General features: G+C 42.6%; 2 protein-coding genes across 2 annotated transcripts; both read left to right on the forward strand.

The window, feature by feature from the left end:
- Nucleotides 1-1,346: 1,346 nt before the first annotated feature.
- Nucleotides 1,347-4,988, forward strand: LOC121581425 (apolipoprotein D-like). Its single transcript, XM_041896923.2, is given in 6 exon segments — nucleotides 1,347-1,454; nucleotides 1,777-1,904; nucleotides 2,473-2,594; nucleotides 3,455-3,543; nucleotides 4,598-4,609; nucleotides 4,612-4,988. Coding segments are annotated over 5 exon segments (579 nt in total). The 5' UTR covers nucleotides 1,347-1,454; nucleotides 1,777-1,784; the 3' UTR covers nucleotides 4,848-4,988.
- Nucleotides 4,989-13,362: 8,374 nt separating this feature from the next.
- LOC121581426 (apolipoprotein D-like) lies at nucleotides 13,363-17,522 on the forward strand (the record flags this gene model as incomplete). The annotated part of the gene is made up of 3 exons (XM_045224875.1): nucleotides 13,363-13,523; nucleotides 15,989-16,077; nucleotides 17,130-17,522. Coding segments are annotated over 3 exons (501 nt in total), but the record flags the coding sequence as incomplete, so codon positions are not given.
- Nucleotides 17,523-18,600: the final 1,078 nt, after the last annotated feature.

Consider the following 18,600-nt stretch of genomic DNA (forward strand, 5'->3'; position numbering starts at 1 on the left):
CCGCTCTTTTCTTAGTTACGTTCATGGTTACGTTACATATGACGAAAGCGCGTAAATGCAAGCCCTCAGAAACCCATAGAGATTGTATTGAAAGCTCAGATATTTGAAAAAAATAGATTTTACATGGGAGTCTATGACAGACTTCTGGGCGATTTTCAACCTGACTGAAATCGCCCCAAAAAGGGGGGCATTTGAAGCACGACTTTAGCCTGATTGGACATTTAGTGGCAGATCAGACCAGACGTCTAGATTACAACACTGATAACTACTGTTGCCGTGATATAATTGATTAGAAAAAAAAATCCCTTCCTTTTCCCGTTTGGCAGTGCGTCGCCCATATCGCCCTATTGAACACACCGCCCCTGCCTCTGGCCCGATTTTTACGAAACTTGGGTGAATGATGCGTCTTGTCATATAGATCTGCCATTTACAAAATTGCACTGATTGGCCCCAGGGGGGCACTATAGTAATCAACTGAAATTACAAACTTTGAACAAGCATATCTCCTGTCCCCAATAAGTTTCCCATAAGGACCTATAAGCTCAGCCCATTACATTTTCCGCAAATTAGACTTTTTGGCCCCAACCAAACTTTGACCAAGCATATCTCCTGGCCCCTTTGAGCTACAGTCATGACATTTTGTACATATATGCATCTCCTCATGAGAAACAGGTTTCCCATAAGGATCTATAAGCTCCGCCCATTCACAAAAGGTGAACATTTTGAAATGATGTGTAGACTATCTATAGGCTGTAATTCCATACAGATACAGTTGACAATTAAGAAGACTTGATCTGGTTTTTTCTCTCTCTCATTAATTCACCCAACAACTAATTGGCCCAAGGCGGGGCGCTGCATCCTTCGTGGGGGATGACATGTTTACTGTTGCCTTGTTACTCTTGGTTAAACAGCCATACATGAACCAGCCATTTTCCGTCATTTCCACTCCACTTCCAAAATGGAGACATACATGTCATTCCTCTCAAGGTTGAGAATGGAGCAAATGCACTATTTCTAACGCGGCGTGTAACTCGAGCAACAAGTTTCCCATAAGGACATACACTGAGTGTACAAAACATTAGGAACACCTCCCTAATATTGAGTTGCACCCCCTTTTGCCCTCAGAACAGTCTAAATTCGTTGGGGCATGGACCCTGCAAGGTGGCGTGTTGTTCCACTTGTGTAACAACCGAAACCACTAACATGTCAGTCCCTAGCAGAGTCAGCCAGTAGTTTGTTTCTAACTAATTTGAACAGGTGCCATATTCCCAACCACTCCCACACACCCCGCCACCCCAATACAAACACTAACACACACACTCTCAATTCTGAGTTCTGAGAAAACCCGACATGAAAGCAAAGAGGGAGATGCGTCAGCCGCATAATGAATGAGTTTGACGTATAAATAGGCGTCTATAAGCCACCGAACATCACTGAAACGAGTTGAAGTACAGGTAAGTAGGACCCATTCCCCTATCTCTCTCTCTGATGCTCTAAGATCTGCCATTTCACATTGCCTTATGAATGAAGCACTCTGTAGGCCTGTAGTTGTTAACCACAATGCATTACATTCCTAACATACTTCTGATGTAAAATGTAACTTGCGTTACCAGAGTCTAGGATAATTAATTATACAACATGTTTTTCTGTTCCCCTAAAAGGTTTTGATATTAATTAAAGTACTGTATTTCCCGAAGTCAATTTGCATTGTCCTCCAATGGAGTTGGAGAAAATGTCTCTGCTTTTCTGTGTGTGTTTGTGTCTGTTCCTGCCCAGGATCTAAGATGCAGGCTCTACAGGTTCTCTCTCTGACCCTGCTGTCGGTTCTGGCAGCTAACGCCCAGACCTTACGCCCTGGAAAATGTCCCCAACCCCCCGTCCAAGCTAACTTCGATGCCGCCAAGGTGACTATACCTAACTTTTATTACTGTATATGAAGTTGCTCTTATGCATGTGCAGTAGCATTGTAGTAACAGTTGTCATTACTTGAGTAACACTGTATTCCACAGGAGGCTACTGAGTGGAGAAAGGCTCATAATAATGTCCGGAACGGAGCAAATGGAATGGCATCAAATACATAGAAACCATGTGTTTTGATGTATTTGATACCATTCCACCTGTTCAGCTCCAGCCATTAAACACGAGCCCGTCCTCCCCAATTAAAGGTGTCACCAACCTCCTGTGTTGTATTCATCAATTGTTACCTATTCATTTAGTAATTGTTTTGTCATTACATAGTAATGCGTTTGAGCAGCATTTGTGTTATTACACAAGTGGAAGAGAGATTGTTCCTATTTCCACTTTAATAAAAAGATGTTGATCTTGGGTCAGTTTCCCCATGGTTAAGGTTATGATTGGGGGAGGGGAAGCTGAGCCTAGATCAGTACATAGGGGAAACCTAACCCCGGAGCTCTAAGCCGTACCATAGCATAACATTGTCATATAACCTTTGACCTTTTGTCTTTGGTACAGTATCTGGGCAAGTGGTACGAGATCCAGAAGCTTCCTGCCGTCTTCCAGAAGGGCGAGTGCACCACTGCTACCTACTCCCTGAAGAGCCCCGGAGTCGTTGGTGTGCTCAACAGGGAGCTGCTGTATGTACATTAAAGAGATCAAGTTAAAACGTTTTTTTTTTTTTAAGTACATTTTTGTACATTAAACTGAGACTTCAGCGATATGACGTTGCCACGATAGCGTCCATAGCTACGACGTGATAGCTGCCGGATCTGAAACAACAGAGAAGTTTTGCCTCGTGCTTCAATGCTGTTAGTTATTGTTGGACATCGAGCCGATATTGCTGTTTACTTCATGCATCTCTGACTTCACCTTTAAATTAAAAGTTTGCATCCAGGCTCTGTCGTAGCCGGCCGCGACCAGGAGACGCATGGGGCGGCGCACAATTGGCCCAGCGTCGTCCAGGGTAGGGGAGGGAATGGCCGGCAGGGATGTAGCTCAGTTGGTAGAGCATGGCGTTTGCAACGCCAGGGTTGTGGGTTCGATTCCCACGGGGGGCCAGTATGAAAAAATAATGTATGCACTAACTAACTGTAAGTCGCTCTGGATAAGAGCGTCTGCTAAATGACTCAAATGTAAATGTAAAATGTATCTCATTCCATAAGACCAGGCTATCCTTTATAAACCCAAGTCTGAAGCTTCTATTCAATCAAATACAGTTAAAGGAAAACCGCACTGTGGGTTTACTCAGAATGGTAACGGAAGGACAGGTGGGATGTGATGTCATTATCCAATGAAAATGCCCACAGCTTACGTGGGGGTGAGTCGGTTAACAAGGTTATCACCTCAGATATAGCGTAAAACATTCCCAGTGAACGTGCAAGTGCTGTTTTCCTGTAACTGCCATTGATTGAGTAGGGGCCCATGAGTTAGTAGGCCTTAGAAAACGCCATTGTTGAATGTGTTTACCCTCTAACCTCTCTCTCCATTTTTCTCTCAGTGCTGATAACACGGTCAGTGCTATCACTGGCTATGCTAAGGCCAAGGACCCCTCTGAGCCTGCCAAGCTGGAAGTCACCTTCTTCGAGGGTAAACACACCTCAAGTCTAATATATTTGTCTCAACATTCTTGTGAGGTAGACCTATATAAGTCCATTTGACTTCTTATGTTGTCTGTTTCTGACTCATGTCTGATCTGAGACCTGTATGTGTATGTATATGTATAGTGTTATGTAGTAGGTGGTGTAGTGTTAGCACACAGTTAGGCAAACACATTGACAGGATACACTCCCACACTCCATCCCCCAGGGGGCAGCAGCAACCTTGTCCAAATGCTGAGCCTTGGTTGATAAGCACATCAGGTTCTGCTAATGAAGGTGATGGTCAGTCAGAGAAGCAGCAGATAGAGCTGTGAGGCTGATGGGTTTGTTTAGTTTGGGCCTTTGGCCTTTTTGTACATATTCATGATTCGTCACCATCTGAACAAATAACAATCTGCTTGGACGACCAAGACGTCAAGAAAGACTGAGCTGGCCCTGGACTAAGGTAAGGTTGCTGTCTCCCTGGGCACATGTACAGTTGAAGTCGGAAGTTTACATACACTTAGGTTGGAGTCATTAAAATTCGTTTTTCAACCACTCCACACATTTTTTGTTAACAATCCATAGTTTTGGCAAGTCGGTTAGGACATCTACTTTGTGCATGACACAAGTAATTTTTCCAACAATTGTTTACAGACAGATTATTTCACTTATAATTCACTGTATCACAATTCCAGTGGGGTCAGAAATGTACATACACTAAGTTGACTGTGCCTTTAAATAGCTTGTAAAATTACAGAAAATGATGTCATGGCTTTAGAAGCTTCTCAATTGGAGGTGTACCTGTGGATGTATTTCAAGGCCTACCTTCAAACTCAGTGCCTCTTTGCTTGCACATAAATGCACACATTCATTCAGGTTACAGACCAGCTAACTAGGCCTAGGACCCCTAGACAAAGAGAGTGCAACACTATCCTTAGGCTAGTTCTGGGTTTCGTAACAATATTTATAGGAAAGGGAGGATGGACCATATATCTTTTTTTAAATTATTCTCGTTAACAAACTACTAAATGTATTTGAATATATGTTCTCATCTCTTGCAGACTCTCCCCCGGCAACTACTGGGTGCTGTCCACCGACTACGAGGGTTACTCCGTGGTCTACGGCTGCACGGACATCCTGGGCACCTTCCACGCAGACTTTGGCTGGATCCTGAGCAGAGAGCCCACCCTCTCTGAGGAGAAACTGGAGGAGCTGTACAACGTGTTCACCTCCAACGGCATCAACATCGACGTGATGACCGTCACCGACCAGAGCCAAGAGCTGTGCGCTGACATGCCTCTGTGGGCCTAAGAGACTCCTGATTCAGTCCACAACAGACGTATGATTTGCATTCATAACATGGCATCCACATGGATGCCTGCGTGGTTGTTTGTGTTTGGGCTGTACATGTTATCTTACGAGGAAATGCAATAAAATTATAGAAGAAAAATGTGTCTGGTGTAAATGTGTACTTTTTCTGACTAGTATTTATAATGATTCCCAATCACCTTGCTGTTCACTGGCTCAGAATGGGATAGCTAACTGTATAAAATGGAAAATGGAAAAGATTTTAAAAGGAAGCTTTTATCACATGCACCAAACTAATGTACGATTTAAAAAAAGCAAGAACGCAGTCCAATAAAGGAACAAAGGCATAAAAAAACATTCTCCGTCACCATATATGACCATATTGATACCATATACATTCCATATTCTCTCACAAGGAAGTCGGTGTTTACAGCTGAGTGTCCTGCTGTGAATTCACATGCTCAGTACAGTATATATATATTTTCTAAACTGATTTCCTGCGAAACACTAGATGGCACTATGACTGTGGCGGAATTCAGACTTCGTACCCTTCTACCTGACGTGTGCACATATATATATATATATATATTTATATACAGTGAGGGAAAAAAGTATTTGATCCCCTGCTGATTTTGTACGTTTGCCCACTGACAAAGAAATGATCAGTCTATAATTTTAATGGTAGGTTTATTTGAACAGTGAGAGACAGAATAACAACAAAAAAATCCAGAAAAACGCATGTCAAAAATGTTATAAATTGAATTGCATTTTAATGAGGGAAATAAGTATTTGACCCCCTCTCGATCAGAAAGATTTCTGTCTCCCAGGTGTCTTTTATACAGGTAACGAGCTGGAATTAGGAGCACACTCTTAAAGGGAGTGCTCCTAATCTCAGCTTGTTACCTGTATAAAAGACACCTGTCCACAGAAGCAATCAATCAATCAGATTCCAAACCCTCCACCATGGCCAAGACCAAAGAGCTCTCCAAGGATGGCAGGGACAAGGTTGTAGACCTACACAAGGTTGGAATTGGCTACAAGACCATCGCCAAGCAGCTTGGTGAGAAGGTTACAACAGTTGGTGCGTATTCGCAAATGGAAGAAACACAAAATAACTGTCAATCTCCCTCGGCCTGGGGCTCCATGCAAGATCTCACCTCGTGGAGTTGCAATGATCATGAGAATGGTGAGGAATCAGCCCAGAACTACACAGGAGGATCTTGTCAATGATCTCAAGGCAGCTGGGACCATAGTCACCAAGAAAACAATTGGTAACAGACTACACCGTGAAGGACTGAAATCCTGCAGCGCCCGCAAGTTCCCCCTGCTCAAGAAAGCACATATACATGCCCGTCTGAAGTTTGCCAATGAACATCTGAATGATTCAGAGGACAACTGGGTGAAAGTGTTGTGGTCAGATGAGACCAAAATCGAGCTCTTTGGCATCAACTCAACTCGCCGTATTTGGAGGAGGAGGAATTCTACCTATGACCCCAAGAACACCATCCCCACCGTCAAACATGGAGGTGGAAACATTATGCTTTGGGGGTGGGGGGGGACAGGACAACTTCACCGCATCAAAGGGACGATGGACGGGGCCATGTACAGTCAAATCTTGGGTGAGAACCTCCTTCCCTCAGCCAGGGCATTGAAAATGGGTTGTGGATGGGTATTCCAGCATGACAATGACCCAAAACACACGGCCAAGGCAACAAAGAAGTGGCTCAAGAAGAAGCACATTAAGGTCCTGGAGTGGCCTAGCCAGTCTCCAGACCTTAATCCCATAGAAAATCTGTGGAGGGAGCTGAAGGTTCGAGTTGCCAAACGTCAGCCTCGAAACCTTAATGACTTGGAGAAGATCTGCAAAGAAGAGTGGGACAAAATCCCTCCTGAGACGTGTGCAAACCTGGTGGACAACTACAAGAAACGTCTGACCTCTGTGATTGCCAACAAGGGTTTTGCCACCAAGTACTAAGTCATATTTTGCAGAGAGGTCAAATACTTATTTCCCTCATTAAATTGCAAATCAATTTATAACATTTTGACATGCGTTTTCTGGATTTCTTTGTTGTTATTCTGTCTCTCACTGTTCAAATAAACCTACCATTAAAATTATAAACTGATAATTTCTTTGTCAGTGGGCAAACATACAAAATCAGCAGGGGATCAAAATTTTTTTTCCCTCACTGTATATGTATTTATCACAAATTGATCCAGATTTTCTATTACAGTAATATAATGATATATTTATTTTATGGTAATATTAGGGGCAACGTACAGTAATATGAGTGGTTACGTACCGTGACCTGTTACTCCAGGATTAGGCTTCTAAATATATAAGAGATTGTGTGTGCTGTATTTATTCTGTTGTAAAAGTAAAAAAATATGTAATAATTGTAATTTATTATTGTTTACCTTTGAAGCGTTATAGAGGCGATTCTTAAATTAGCGGTTTAGCTAAGTATCTTAATACTTTGTTTACTTAATTCCTAAGTCCTTTGTTAGTGAATTCCTCTTATTTTTGGGGGGATGAAGTGAGCATTCCCCTCACAATATGGTTGTCTCACTTCGTGAGATCAGATTTTTTGAATTTGCGCCAATGCCAGCGTCCTTGTTCTTTCCCCCACGTTCTGCATTCCACTGATCTCATTGTCCCCCACGATGAAATCAGAGGGGAATATGGATCTGTCTCCGTCTGTTCGTTAGTCACACACATATCTCAGACACCTCTGGCCAGTGGCGGCTCCTGAAAAAATTCTCAGGGGGGGCAATTTTTCTGATGATTTAGGTGACCTACACACATTTTTAAAAAGATATGTCCAGCAACAACATGAAGACAGGGGCAGCATATAAGTCAATACCAGAAGCATTTATTGACTGATCTCAAAAGTGTTGGCTTACAAAATCAAAATAAGTTATCACAGTAAAAATAATCAAGGGTGTTCTTTCACATTCCTCAACACTGCATAAACAATATGCATTTCCATAAACAAATGAAATAAGAATGAAAACAGAATTTGAAAGTAATTTCTAGAAAAGGTAAACACAGCTATCTGTATGGCTTTGTAAAATGAACAACCATATTCTGGCCAATTGTATAGATTTGTAAATATGAACAACCATATTCTGGCCAATTGTATAGATTTGTAAAAATGAACATGAACAGATTTTTTTTTTTTTTTTACTTTTTTTAAAATGAAAAAAAAACTATTTTAAACAACATCAACTGTGAACTGATTTGGGCGTGTGTGTGTTAAAGAGACAGACAGGGAGGGACAAAGAGAGAGAGAGGCTACATTACTTGTACTGAAACTGTTCTCTTCTCTGTTTCAATACAGCAAAGCGTTCAATGACTTTCTCATTGAAATCAGGCATGCTGAGGACTAGTTCCCTCTCCATGGAAAGCATGGCCAGTGCATTCAGACGTTCCTGGCCCATTGAATTTCGGCAGGAATGTCTTAACTCGTGTCAAAGTTGAGAAACATCTCTCAGCTTCAGCTGTTGTCATGGGAGTAGTTATGAGGATGTTCAACAGAGTCACAGTCTCAGAGAACGTCTCCTGGAGGTTGTAGCTCATGAGAACCTGGTACAGTGCCAGTGCACCACAGCCTCCCTTGAATTCAGGATTCTCATAGATCAGAGATAGTTCTGTCTTGAGCTTTGCCTTGCTCAGCATGGGGTATGCATTCACAGTGGCATTCAGAGCCTCATCAGGAAATGAATGGCAGTACCTTTCAAACATGTCTGCTTGCAGTAAGGTAGCACTCACAAGGTGGCCAGAGAAAGATAACCTTTCTTTGGTGTGATCCAGGATGGTGTTGCAGACCTCTTCAGACAGCCTCTGCTTCTCCTCTTCTCTCAAAGCTGTTCTGGGTCTTTTGGCTCCTGTTGCTTCTTGCAGCTGCTGTTGAGAGGAGTCCCTGAAGACAAACAGACCAATGTGTTTGTTGGCTTTGTACAGTATTGTTGTCTATGTGATGCACAGGTATATGCAATGTATCCATGTATAGTACAAATACTTAAGTTCCACTTAAAATGGGCAGGGATGCATAAAGTCTTTAGTGTTTAAGTTAGCCTTTGTGTCTCACATAGCCTGGATGTTCAGCACAGTATACAGTGGTGCTCATAAGCTATGATCCCATGCTAAAGTTGACTAAAAAGAGGAATAAAAAAGAAAAATAGAAATTGGTGTCCTTAAAGGTTGGATTTTCCAACTTTTTTTAATTAAGTCATTAAGATCAATTTCCAAAAGATGATTTTTTTATTTTTGTATTCCTCTTTTTAGTCAACTTTGCATGGGATCATAACTTTATGATCACCACTGCACAGTATACATAGTATATAAAATAAGATAGATTACACCACTGGCCATATATAATGAGAATAATGTGATTTCAAACACAAATGCAGTCTCCTTTCATGCATACATTTTCAAATAAAGCTCTGCTTTGAGAAAGATCGAATGATATTGTTTAATCTTACCTTATGGCCTTGACACTGCTTGTGAAGCTGTCGAGGGCACGTTTGATAAAGACAGCATCGATGTCCTTCTTCTGTAGCTTCTGGTACAGAATGTCGACGTGGGGCATGATTTTGTGAAAAAGCCTCAGGAAAAAAATTAAATCTTCATCATGTAGCATCCTCACGTAACCAGATGCCTCTCTCACAGTAAGCTGGTCAAATGAACCCAATGAACCCGTCCGGATGGCTTCAAAACATTCTATGAGGTCGTCTCGATTCTCGTAGACAGTGTTCACGACTCTGCTGTTGAAGTTCCACCGTGTGGATGAAGGTCTGGGCAGTCTTCGTGCAACAGTCTGGTCAAGAATGCTGGTGCGTTTGGGTGACCGGGAAAAAAAAGTTGTAATCCCGCTCAGATCGGAAAAGAAAATGTTCACTTTTTTGATGCGAGAAGTAGCTTGATGCATGATCAAATTCAGCTGATGCGCATAGCAATGCACGTAATGGGCATTCTTGAAATGCTCACGCACCTTCTGCTGCACACCTGCCTTCTCTCCCCTCATCACACTGGCTCCATCGTAAGCTTGCGCAATGAGTTTGACTTTCTCGTCATCGGCAAAAAGACCGTTCAGTCTCTCCAAAAGTACACTGGCGATTGAGACTGAGGTTGATTCCGAGATGGGAAGGAACTCAAAAAAGCGCTCCTGCACTTTGTGCTTGCTATCTATGTACCTCAGCACAAGCACCAGCTGTGTCTGTGTAGAAACATCCGTGGTCTCGTCAGCTTGGATAGCTATGAAGTTCGCAGACTTCACCTCCTCCACAATATGTTCCCTCGTGACCGCTAGCATACACTCCAGTAGCTCGTTTTGAATGGTCTTTGATGTGCCCTTGAAAACTTTAGCATTATTAAGATGGTCATCAAACACCTCATCTAATTGTGCCACAAAGTTGACAAGTCCAAGAAAAATACCAGGGTTGGTGGAGCCCTCAGTTTCATCTTTGCCTCGCAAAGCTAACTCAAATACTCCGCAAAACTTAACACACTGGATTAGCCGGCTGAGGATATGGCGGTTCTTGCTAACCTCATCGTTGTGGCGGCGGACAGCTAGCCTGTATCCCTCATCCAGTTGAGTGGCAATATTCACTCTTCCTAAAGCAGACAGTCTCAAACAGCTATCCATGTGGGTCTTTGACAGCTCATGTTTCTTAATCTTTTCTGAAAGATGGTGCATGTCGGGTTACACCAGTCGCTGTCCACGCGGTGCTGTCTGCCGTGCCGCCTTCAGGGTGAAACAGTAAGCAGGGGTAGCAGAAAACTGCATTAGCTACATCGCAGCCTGCTAGCCAGGTTTTCCGTTCATACCAATTTTTGGAAAATCCTCGGGTGTAGGACTTCCCCCCTTTAGTAGAAACCTGTTGAATTATTAAATTTGTTCTGGGAGGTCCTAATTGTTTCGTTGCCAATTTATCTTCATTTGTTCGCCGACAAAAAGGAACTTCTTTCAAAGACACAATCGAGTTGGACTGAAGCCTAGCCATTTTGATAGTAGTAGTGAATTGATTGACGCTGCTACCCGCTCTTTTCTTAGTTACGTTCATGGTTACGTTACATATGACGAAAGCGCGTAAGTGCAAGCCCTCAGAAACCCATAGAGATTGTATTGAAAGCTCAGATATTTGAAAAAAATAGATTTTACATGGGAGTCTATGACAGACTTCTGGGCGATTTTCAACCTGACTGAAATCGCCCCAAAAGGGGGGGGGGGGCCATTTGAAGCACGACTTTAGCCTGATTGGACATTTAGTGGCAGATCAGACCAGACGTCTAGATTACAACACTGATAACTACTGTTGCCGTGATATAATTGATTAGAAAAAAAATCCCTTCCTTTTCCCGTTTGGCAGTGCGTCGCCCATATCGCCCTATTGAACACACCGCCCCTGCCTCTGGCCCGATTTTTACGAAACTTGGGTGAATGATGCGTCTTGTCATATAGATCTGCCATTTACAAAATTGCACTGATTGGCCCCAGGGGGGCACTATAGTAATCAACTGAAATTACAAACTTTGAACAAGCATATCTCCTGTCCCCAATAAGTTTCCCATAAGGACCTATAAGCTCAGCCCATTACATTTTCCGCAAATTAGACTTTTTGGCCCCAACCAAACTTTGACCAAGCATATCTCCTGGCCCCTTTGAGCTACAGTCATGACATTTTGTACATATATGCATCTCCTCATGAGAAACAGGTTTCCCATAAGGATCTATAAGCTCCGCCCATTCACAAAAGGTGAACATTTTGAAATGATGTGTAGACTATCTATAGGCTGTAATTCCATACAGATACAGTTGACAATTAAGAAGACTTGATCTGGTTTTTTCTCTCTCTCATTAATTCACCCAACATAAGTTTGAATAAGTTTGAATAATTGTCACTAATTGGCCCAAGGCGGGGCGCTGCATCCTTCGTGGGGGATGACATGTTTACTGTTGCCTTGTTACTCTTGGTTAAACAGCCATACATGAACCAGCCATTTTCCGTCATTTCCACTCCACTTCCAAAATGGAGACATACATGTCATTCCTCTCAAGGTTGAGAATGGAGCAAATGCACTATTTCTAACGCGGCGTGTAACTCGAGCAACAAGTTTCCCATAAGGACATACACTGAGTGTACAAAACATTAGGAACACCCCCCTAATATTGAGTTGCACCCCCTTTTGCCCTCAGAACAGTCTCAATTCGTTGGGGCATGGACCCTGCAAGGTGGCGTGTTGTTCCACTTGTGTAACAACCGAAACCAATAACATGTCAGTCCCTAGCAGAGTCAGCCAGTAGTTTGTTTCTAACTAATTTGAACAGGTGCCATATTCCCAACCACTCCCACACACCCCGCCACCCCAATACAAACACTAACACACACACTCTCAATTCTGAGTTCTGAGAAAACCCGACATGAAAGCAAAAGAGGGAGATGCGTCAGCCGCATAATGAATGAGTTTGAGGTATAAATAGGCGTCTATAAGCCACCGAACATCACTGAAACGAGTTGAAGTACAGGTAAGTAGGACCCATTCCCCTATCTCTCTCTCTGATGCTCTAAGATCTGCCATTTCACATTGCCTTATGAATGAAGCACTCTGTAGGCCTGTAGTTGTTAACCACAATGCATTACATTCCTAACATACTTCTGATGTAAAATGTAACTTGCTTTACCAGAGTCTAGGAGAATTAATTATACAACATGTTTTTCTGTTCCCCTAAAAGGTTTTGATATTAATTAAAGTACTGTATTTCCCGAAGTCAATTTGCATTGTCCTCCAATGGAGTTGGTGAAAATGTCTCTGCTTTTCTGTGTGTGTTTGTGTCTGTTCCTGCCCAGGATCTAGGATGCAGCCTCTACTGGTTCTCTCTCTGACCCTGCTGTTGGTTCTGGCAGCTAACGCCCAGACCTTACGCCCTGGAAAATGCCCCCAACCCCCCGTCCAAGCTAACTTTGATGCCGCCAAGGTGACTATACCTAACTTTTATTACTGTATATGAAGTTGCTCTTATGCATGTGCAGTAGCATGTGTAGTAACAGTGTCATTACTTGAGTAACACTGTATTCCACAGGAGGCTACTGAGTGGAGAAAGGCTCATAATAATGTCCGGAACGGAGCAAATGGAATGGCATCAAATACATAGAAACCATGTGTTTTGATGTATTTGATACCATTCCACCTGTTCAGCTCCAGCCATTAAACACGAGCCCGTCCTCCCCGATTAAGGTGTCACCAACCTCCTGTGTTGTATTCATCAATTGTTACCTGTTCATTTAGTCATTGTTTTGTCATTACATAGTAATGCGTTTGAGCATTTTGCGTTATTACACAAGTGGAAGAGAGATTGTTCCTATTTCCACTTTAATAAAAAAGACACTGATCTTGGGTCAGTTTTGCAACCATTCCCCACTAATAGTTAAGGTTAGGATTGGGGGAGGGGAAGCTGAGCCTAGATCTGTACATAGGGGAAACCTAACCCCTTGAGCTCTAAGCCGTACCATAGCATAACATTGTCATATAACCTTTGACCTTTTGTCTTTGGTACAGTATCTGGGCAAGTGGTACGAGATCCAGAAGCTTCCTGCCGTCTTCCAGAAGGGCGAGTGCACCACTGCTACCTACTCCCTGAAGAGCCCCGGAGTCGTTGGTGTGCTCAACAGGGAGCTGCTGTATGTACATTAAAGAGATCAAGTTAAAACGTTTTTTTTTTTTTTAAGTACATTTTTGTACATTAAACTGAGACTTCAGCGATATGACGTTGCCACGATAGCGTCCATAGCTAGGACGTGATAGCTGCCGGATCTGAAACAACAGAGAAGTTTTGCCTCGTGCTTCAATGCTGTTAGTTATTGTTGGACATCGAGCCGATATTGCTGTTTACTTCATGCATCTCTGACTTCACCTTTAAATTAAATGTTTGCATCCAGGCTCTGTCGTAGCCGGCCGCGACCAGGAGACCCATGGGGCGGCGCATAATTGGCCCAGCGTCGTCCAGGGTAGGGGAGGGAATGGCCGGCAGGGATGTACAGTGGGGAAAAAAAGTATTTAGTCAGCCACCAATTGTGCAAGTTCTCCCACTTAAAAATATGAGAGAGGCCTGTAATTTTCATCATAGGTACACGTCAACTATGACAGACAAAATGAGATTTTTTTTCTCCAGAAAATCACATTGTAGGATTTTTTATCAATTTATTTGCAAATTATGGTGGAAAATAAGTATTTGGTCAATAACAAAAGTTTCTCAATACTTTGTTATATACCCTTTGTTGGCAATGACACAGGTCAAACGTTTTCTGTAAGTCTTCACAAGGTTTTCTCACACTGTTGCTGGTATTTTGGCCCATTCCTCCATGCAGATCTCCTCTAGAGCAGTGATGTTTGGGGGCTGTCGCTGGGCTACACAGTTTCAACTCCCTCCAAAGATTTTCTATGGGGTTGAGATCTGGAGACTGGCTAGGCCACTCCAGAACCTTGAAATGCTTCTTACGAAGCCACTCCTTCGTTGCCCGGGCAGTATGTTTGGGATCATTGTCATGCTGAAAGACCCAGCCACGTTTCATCTTCAATGCCCTTGCTGATGAAGGAGGTTTTCACTCAAAATCTCACGATACATGGCCCCATTCATTCTTTCCTTTACACGGATCAGTCGTCCTGGTCCCTTTGCAGAAAAACAGCCCCAAAGCATGATGTTTCCACCCCCATGCTTCACAGTAGGTATGGTGTTCTTTGGATGCAACTCAGCATTCTTTGTCCTCCAAACACGACGAGTTGAGTTTTCACCAAAAAGTTATATTTTGGTTTCATCTGACCATATGACATTCTCCCAATCCTCTTCTGGATCATCCAAATGCACTCTAGCAAACTTCAGACGGGCCTGGACATGTACTGGCTTAAGCAGGGGGACACGTCTGGCACTGCAGGATTTGAGTCCCTGGCGGCGTAGTGTGTTACTGATGGTAGGCTTTGTTTCTTTGGTCCCAGCTCTCTGCAGGTCATTCACTAGGTCCCCCTGTGTGGTTCTGGGATTTTTGCTCACCGTTCTTGTGATCATTTTGACCCCACGGGGTGAGATCTTGCGTGGAGCCCCAGATCGAGGAAGATTATCAGTGGTCTTGTACGTCTTCCATTTCCTAATAATTGCTCCCACAGTTGATTTCTTCAAACCAGGCTGCTTACCTATTGCAGATTCAGTCTTCCCAGCCTGGTGCAGGTCTACAATTTTGGTTTCTGGTGTCCTTTGACAGCTCTTTGGTCTTGGCCATAGTGGAGTTTGGAGTGTGACTGTTTGAGGTTGTGGACAGGTGTCTTTTATACTGATAACAAGTTCAAACATGTGCAATTAATACAGGTAACGAGTGGAGGACAGAGCAGCCTCTTAAATAAGAAGTTACAGGTCTATGAGAGCCAGAAATCTTGCTTGTTTGTAGGTGACCAAATACTTATTTTCCACCATAATTTGCAAATAAATTCATTAAAAATCCTACTATGTGATTTTCTGGATTTCTTTTCCTCAATTTGTCTGTCATAGTTGACGTGTACCTATTAAGAAAATTACAGGCCTCTCTCATCTTTTTAAGTGGGAGAACTTGCACAATTGGTGTCTGACTAAATACTTTTTTCCCCCACTGTAGCTCAGTTGGTAGAGCATGGTGTTTGCAACGCCAGGGTTGTGGGTTCGATTCCCACGGGGGGCCAGTATGAAAAAATTATGTATGCACTAACTAACTGTAAGTCGCTCTGGATAAGAGCGTCTGCTAAATGACTCAAATGTAAATGTAAAATGTATCTCATTCCATGAGACCAGGCTATCCTTTATAAACCCAAGTCTGAGGCTTCTATTCAATCAAATACAGTTAAAGGAAAACCGCACTGTGGGTTTACTCAGAATGGTAACTGAAGGACAGGTGGGATGTGATGTCATTATCCAATGAAAATGCCCACAGCTTACGTGGGGGTGAGTCGGTTAACAAGGTTATCACCTCAGATATAGCGTAAAACATTCCCAGTGAACGTGCAAGTGCTGTTTTCCTGTATCTGCCATTGATTGAGTAGGGGCCCATGAGTTAGTAGGCCTTAGAAAACGCCATTGTTGAATGTGTTTAACCTCTAACCCCTCTCTCTATTTTTCTCTCAGTGCTGATAACACGGTCATTGCTATCACTGGCTATGCTAAGGCCAAGGACCCCTCTGAGCCTGCCAAGCTGGAAGTCACCTTCTTCGAGGGTAAACACACCTCAAGTCTAATATATTTGTCTCAACATTCTTGTGAGGTAGACCTATATAAGTCCATTTGACTTCTTATGTTGTCTGTTTCTGACTCATGTCTGATCTGAGACCTGTATGTGTATGTATATGTATAGTGTTATGTAGTAGGTGGTGTAGTGTTAGCACACAGTTAGGCAAACACATTGACAGGATACACTCCCACACTCCATCCCCCAGGGGGCAGCAGCAACCTTGTCCAAATGCTGAGCCTTGGTTGATAAGCACATCAGGTTCTGCCAATGAAGGTGATGGTCAGTCAGAGAAGCAGCAGATAGAGCTGTGAGGCTGATGGGTTTGTTTAGTTTGGGCCTTTGGCCTTTTTGTACATATTCATGATTCGTCACCATCTGAACAAATAACAATCTGCTTGGACGACCAAGACGTCAAGAAAGACTGAGCTGGCCCTGGACTAAGGTAAGGTTGCTGTCTCCCTGGGCACATGTACAGTTGAAGTCGGAAGTTTACATACACTTAGGTTGGAGTCATTAAAATTCGTTTTCAACCACTCCACACATTTTTGTTAACAATCCATAGTTTTGGCAAGTCGGTTAGGACATCTACTTTGTGCATGACACAAGTAATTTTTCCAACAATTGTTTACAGACAGATTATTTCACTTATAATTCACTGTATCACAATTCCAGTGGGGTCAGAAATTTACATACACTAAGTTGACTGTGCCTTTAAATAGCTTGTAAAATTACAGAAAATGATGTCATGGCTTTAGAAGCTTCTCAATTGGAGGTGTACCTGTGGATGTATTTCAAGGCCTACCTTCAAACTCAGTGCCTCTTTGCTTGCACATAAATGCACACATTCATTCAGGTTACAGACCAGCTAACTAGGCCTAGGACCCCTAGACAAAGAGAGTGCAACACTATCCTTAGGCTAGTTCTGGGTTTCGTAACAATATTTATAGGAAAGGGAGGATGGACCATATATCTTTTTTTAAATTATTCTCGTTAACAAACTACTAAATGTATTTGAATATATGTTCTCATCTCTTGCAGACTCTCCCCCCGGCAACTACTGGGTGCTGTCCACCGACTACGAGGGTTACTCCGTGGTCTACGGCTGCACGGACATCCTGGGCACCTTCCACGCAGACTTTGGCTGGATCCTGAGCAGAGAGCCCACCCTCTCTGAGGAGAAACTGGAGGAGCTGTACAACGTGTTCACCTCCAACGGCATCAACATCGACGTGATGACCGTCACCGACCAGAGCCAAGAGCTGTGCGCTGACATGCCTCTGTGGGCCTAAGAGACTCCCTGATTCAGTCCACAACAGACGTATGATTTGCATTCATAACATGGCATCCACATGGATGCCTGCGTGGTTGTTTGTGTTTGGGCTGTACATGTTATCTTACGAGGAAATGCAATAAAATTATAGAAGAAAAATGTGTCTGGTGTAAATGTGTACTTTTTCTGACTAGTATTTATAATGATTCCCAATCACCTTGCTGTTCACTGGCTCAGAATGGGATAGCTAACTGTATAAAATGGAAAATGGAAAAGATTTTAAAAGGAAGCTTTTATCACATGCACCAAACTAATGTACGATTTAAAAAAAGCAAGAACGCAGTCCAATAAAGGAACAAAGGCATAAAAAAACATTCTCCGTCACCATATATGACCATATTGATACCATATACATTCCATATTCTCTCACAAGGAAGTCGGTGTTTACAGCTGAGTGTCCTACTGTGAATTCACATGCTCAGTACAGTATATATTTTTTTTCTAAACTGATTTCCTGCGAAACACTAGATGGCACTATGACTGTGGCGGAATTCAGACTTCGTACCCTTCTCCCTGACGTGTGCACATATATATATATTTATATATATGTATTTATCACAAATTGATCCAGATTTTCTATTACAGTAATATAATTATATATTTATTTTATGGTAATATTAGGGGCAACGTACAGTAATATGACTAGTTACGTACCGTGACCTGTTACTCCAGGATTAGGCTTCTAAATATATAAGTGATTGTGTGTGCTGTATTTATTCTGTTGTAAAAGTTAAAAAAAAGATGTAATAATTGTAATTTATTATTGTTTACCTTTGAAGCGTTATAGACGCTGTTATTGGCCGGCCCTGTCGTGAGCCTTTATCTCATGTTGTCCATTCTCTGGGAACAAACCATGGAATTTATAGCTAGAGCTGTTGATAAGGTTAAACTCACCTCACAGTGACTCCATAATCCAGCGTGCAAACAAGCCCAACATAAATCCCGGTTTACACCAGGGAGATTCTTAAATTAGCGGTTTAGCTAAGTATCTTAATACTTTGTTTACTTAATTCCTAAGTCCTATGTTAGTGAGTTCCTCTTCTTTTTTGGGGGATGAAGTGAGCATTCCCCTCACAATATGGTTGTCTGGTCTGACAGCCCGCCCCCCTCAGACAGACACTGTTCACAAACGGTTATCTTTACGATTCGACAGCCTCATGAGGAGCTTTCTCAGGGTCA

This window comes from Coregonus clupeaformis, chromosome 14 (genome assembly GCF_020615455.1).
Source record: "Coregonus clupeaformis isolate EN_2021a chromosome 14, ASM2061545v1, whole genome shotgun sequence".
NCBI lineage: Eukaryota > Metazoa > Chordata > Actinopteri > Salmoniformes > Salmonidae > Coregonus > Coregonus clupeaformis.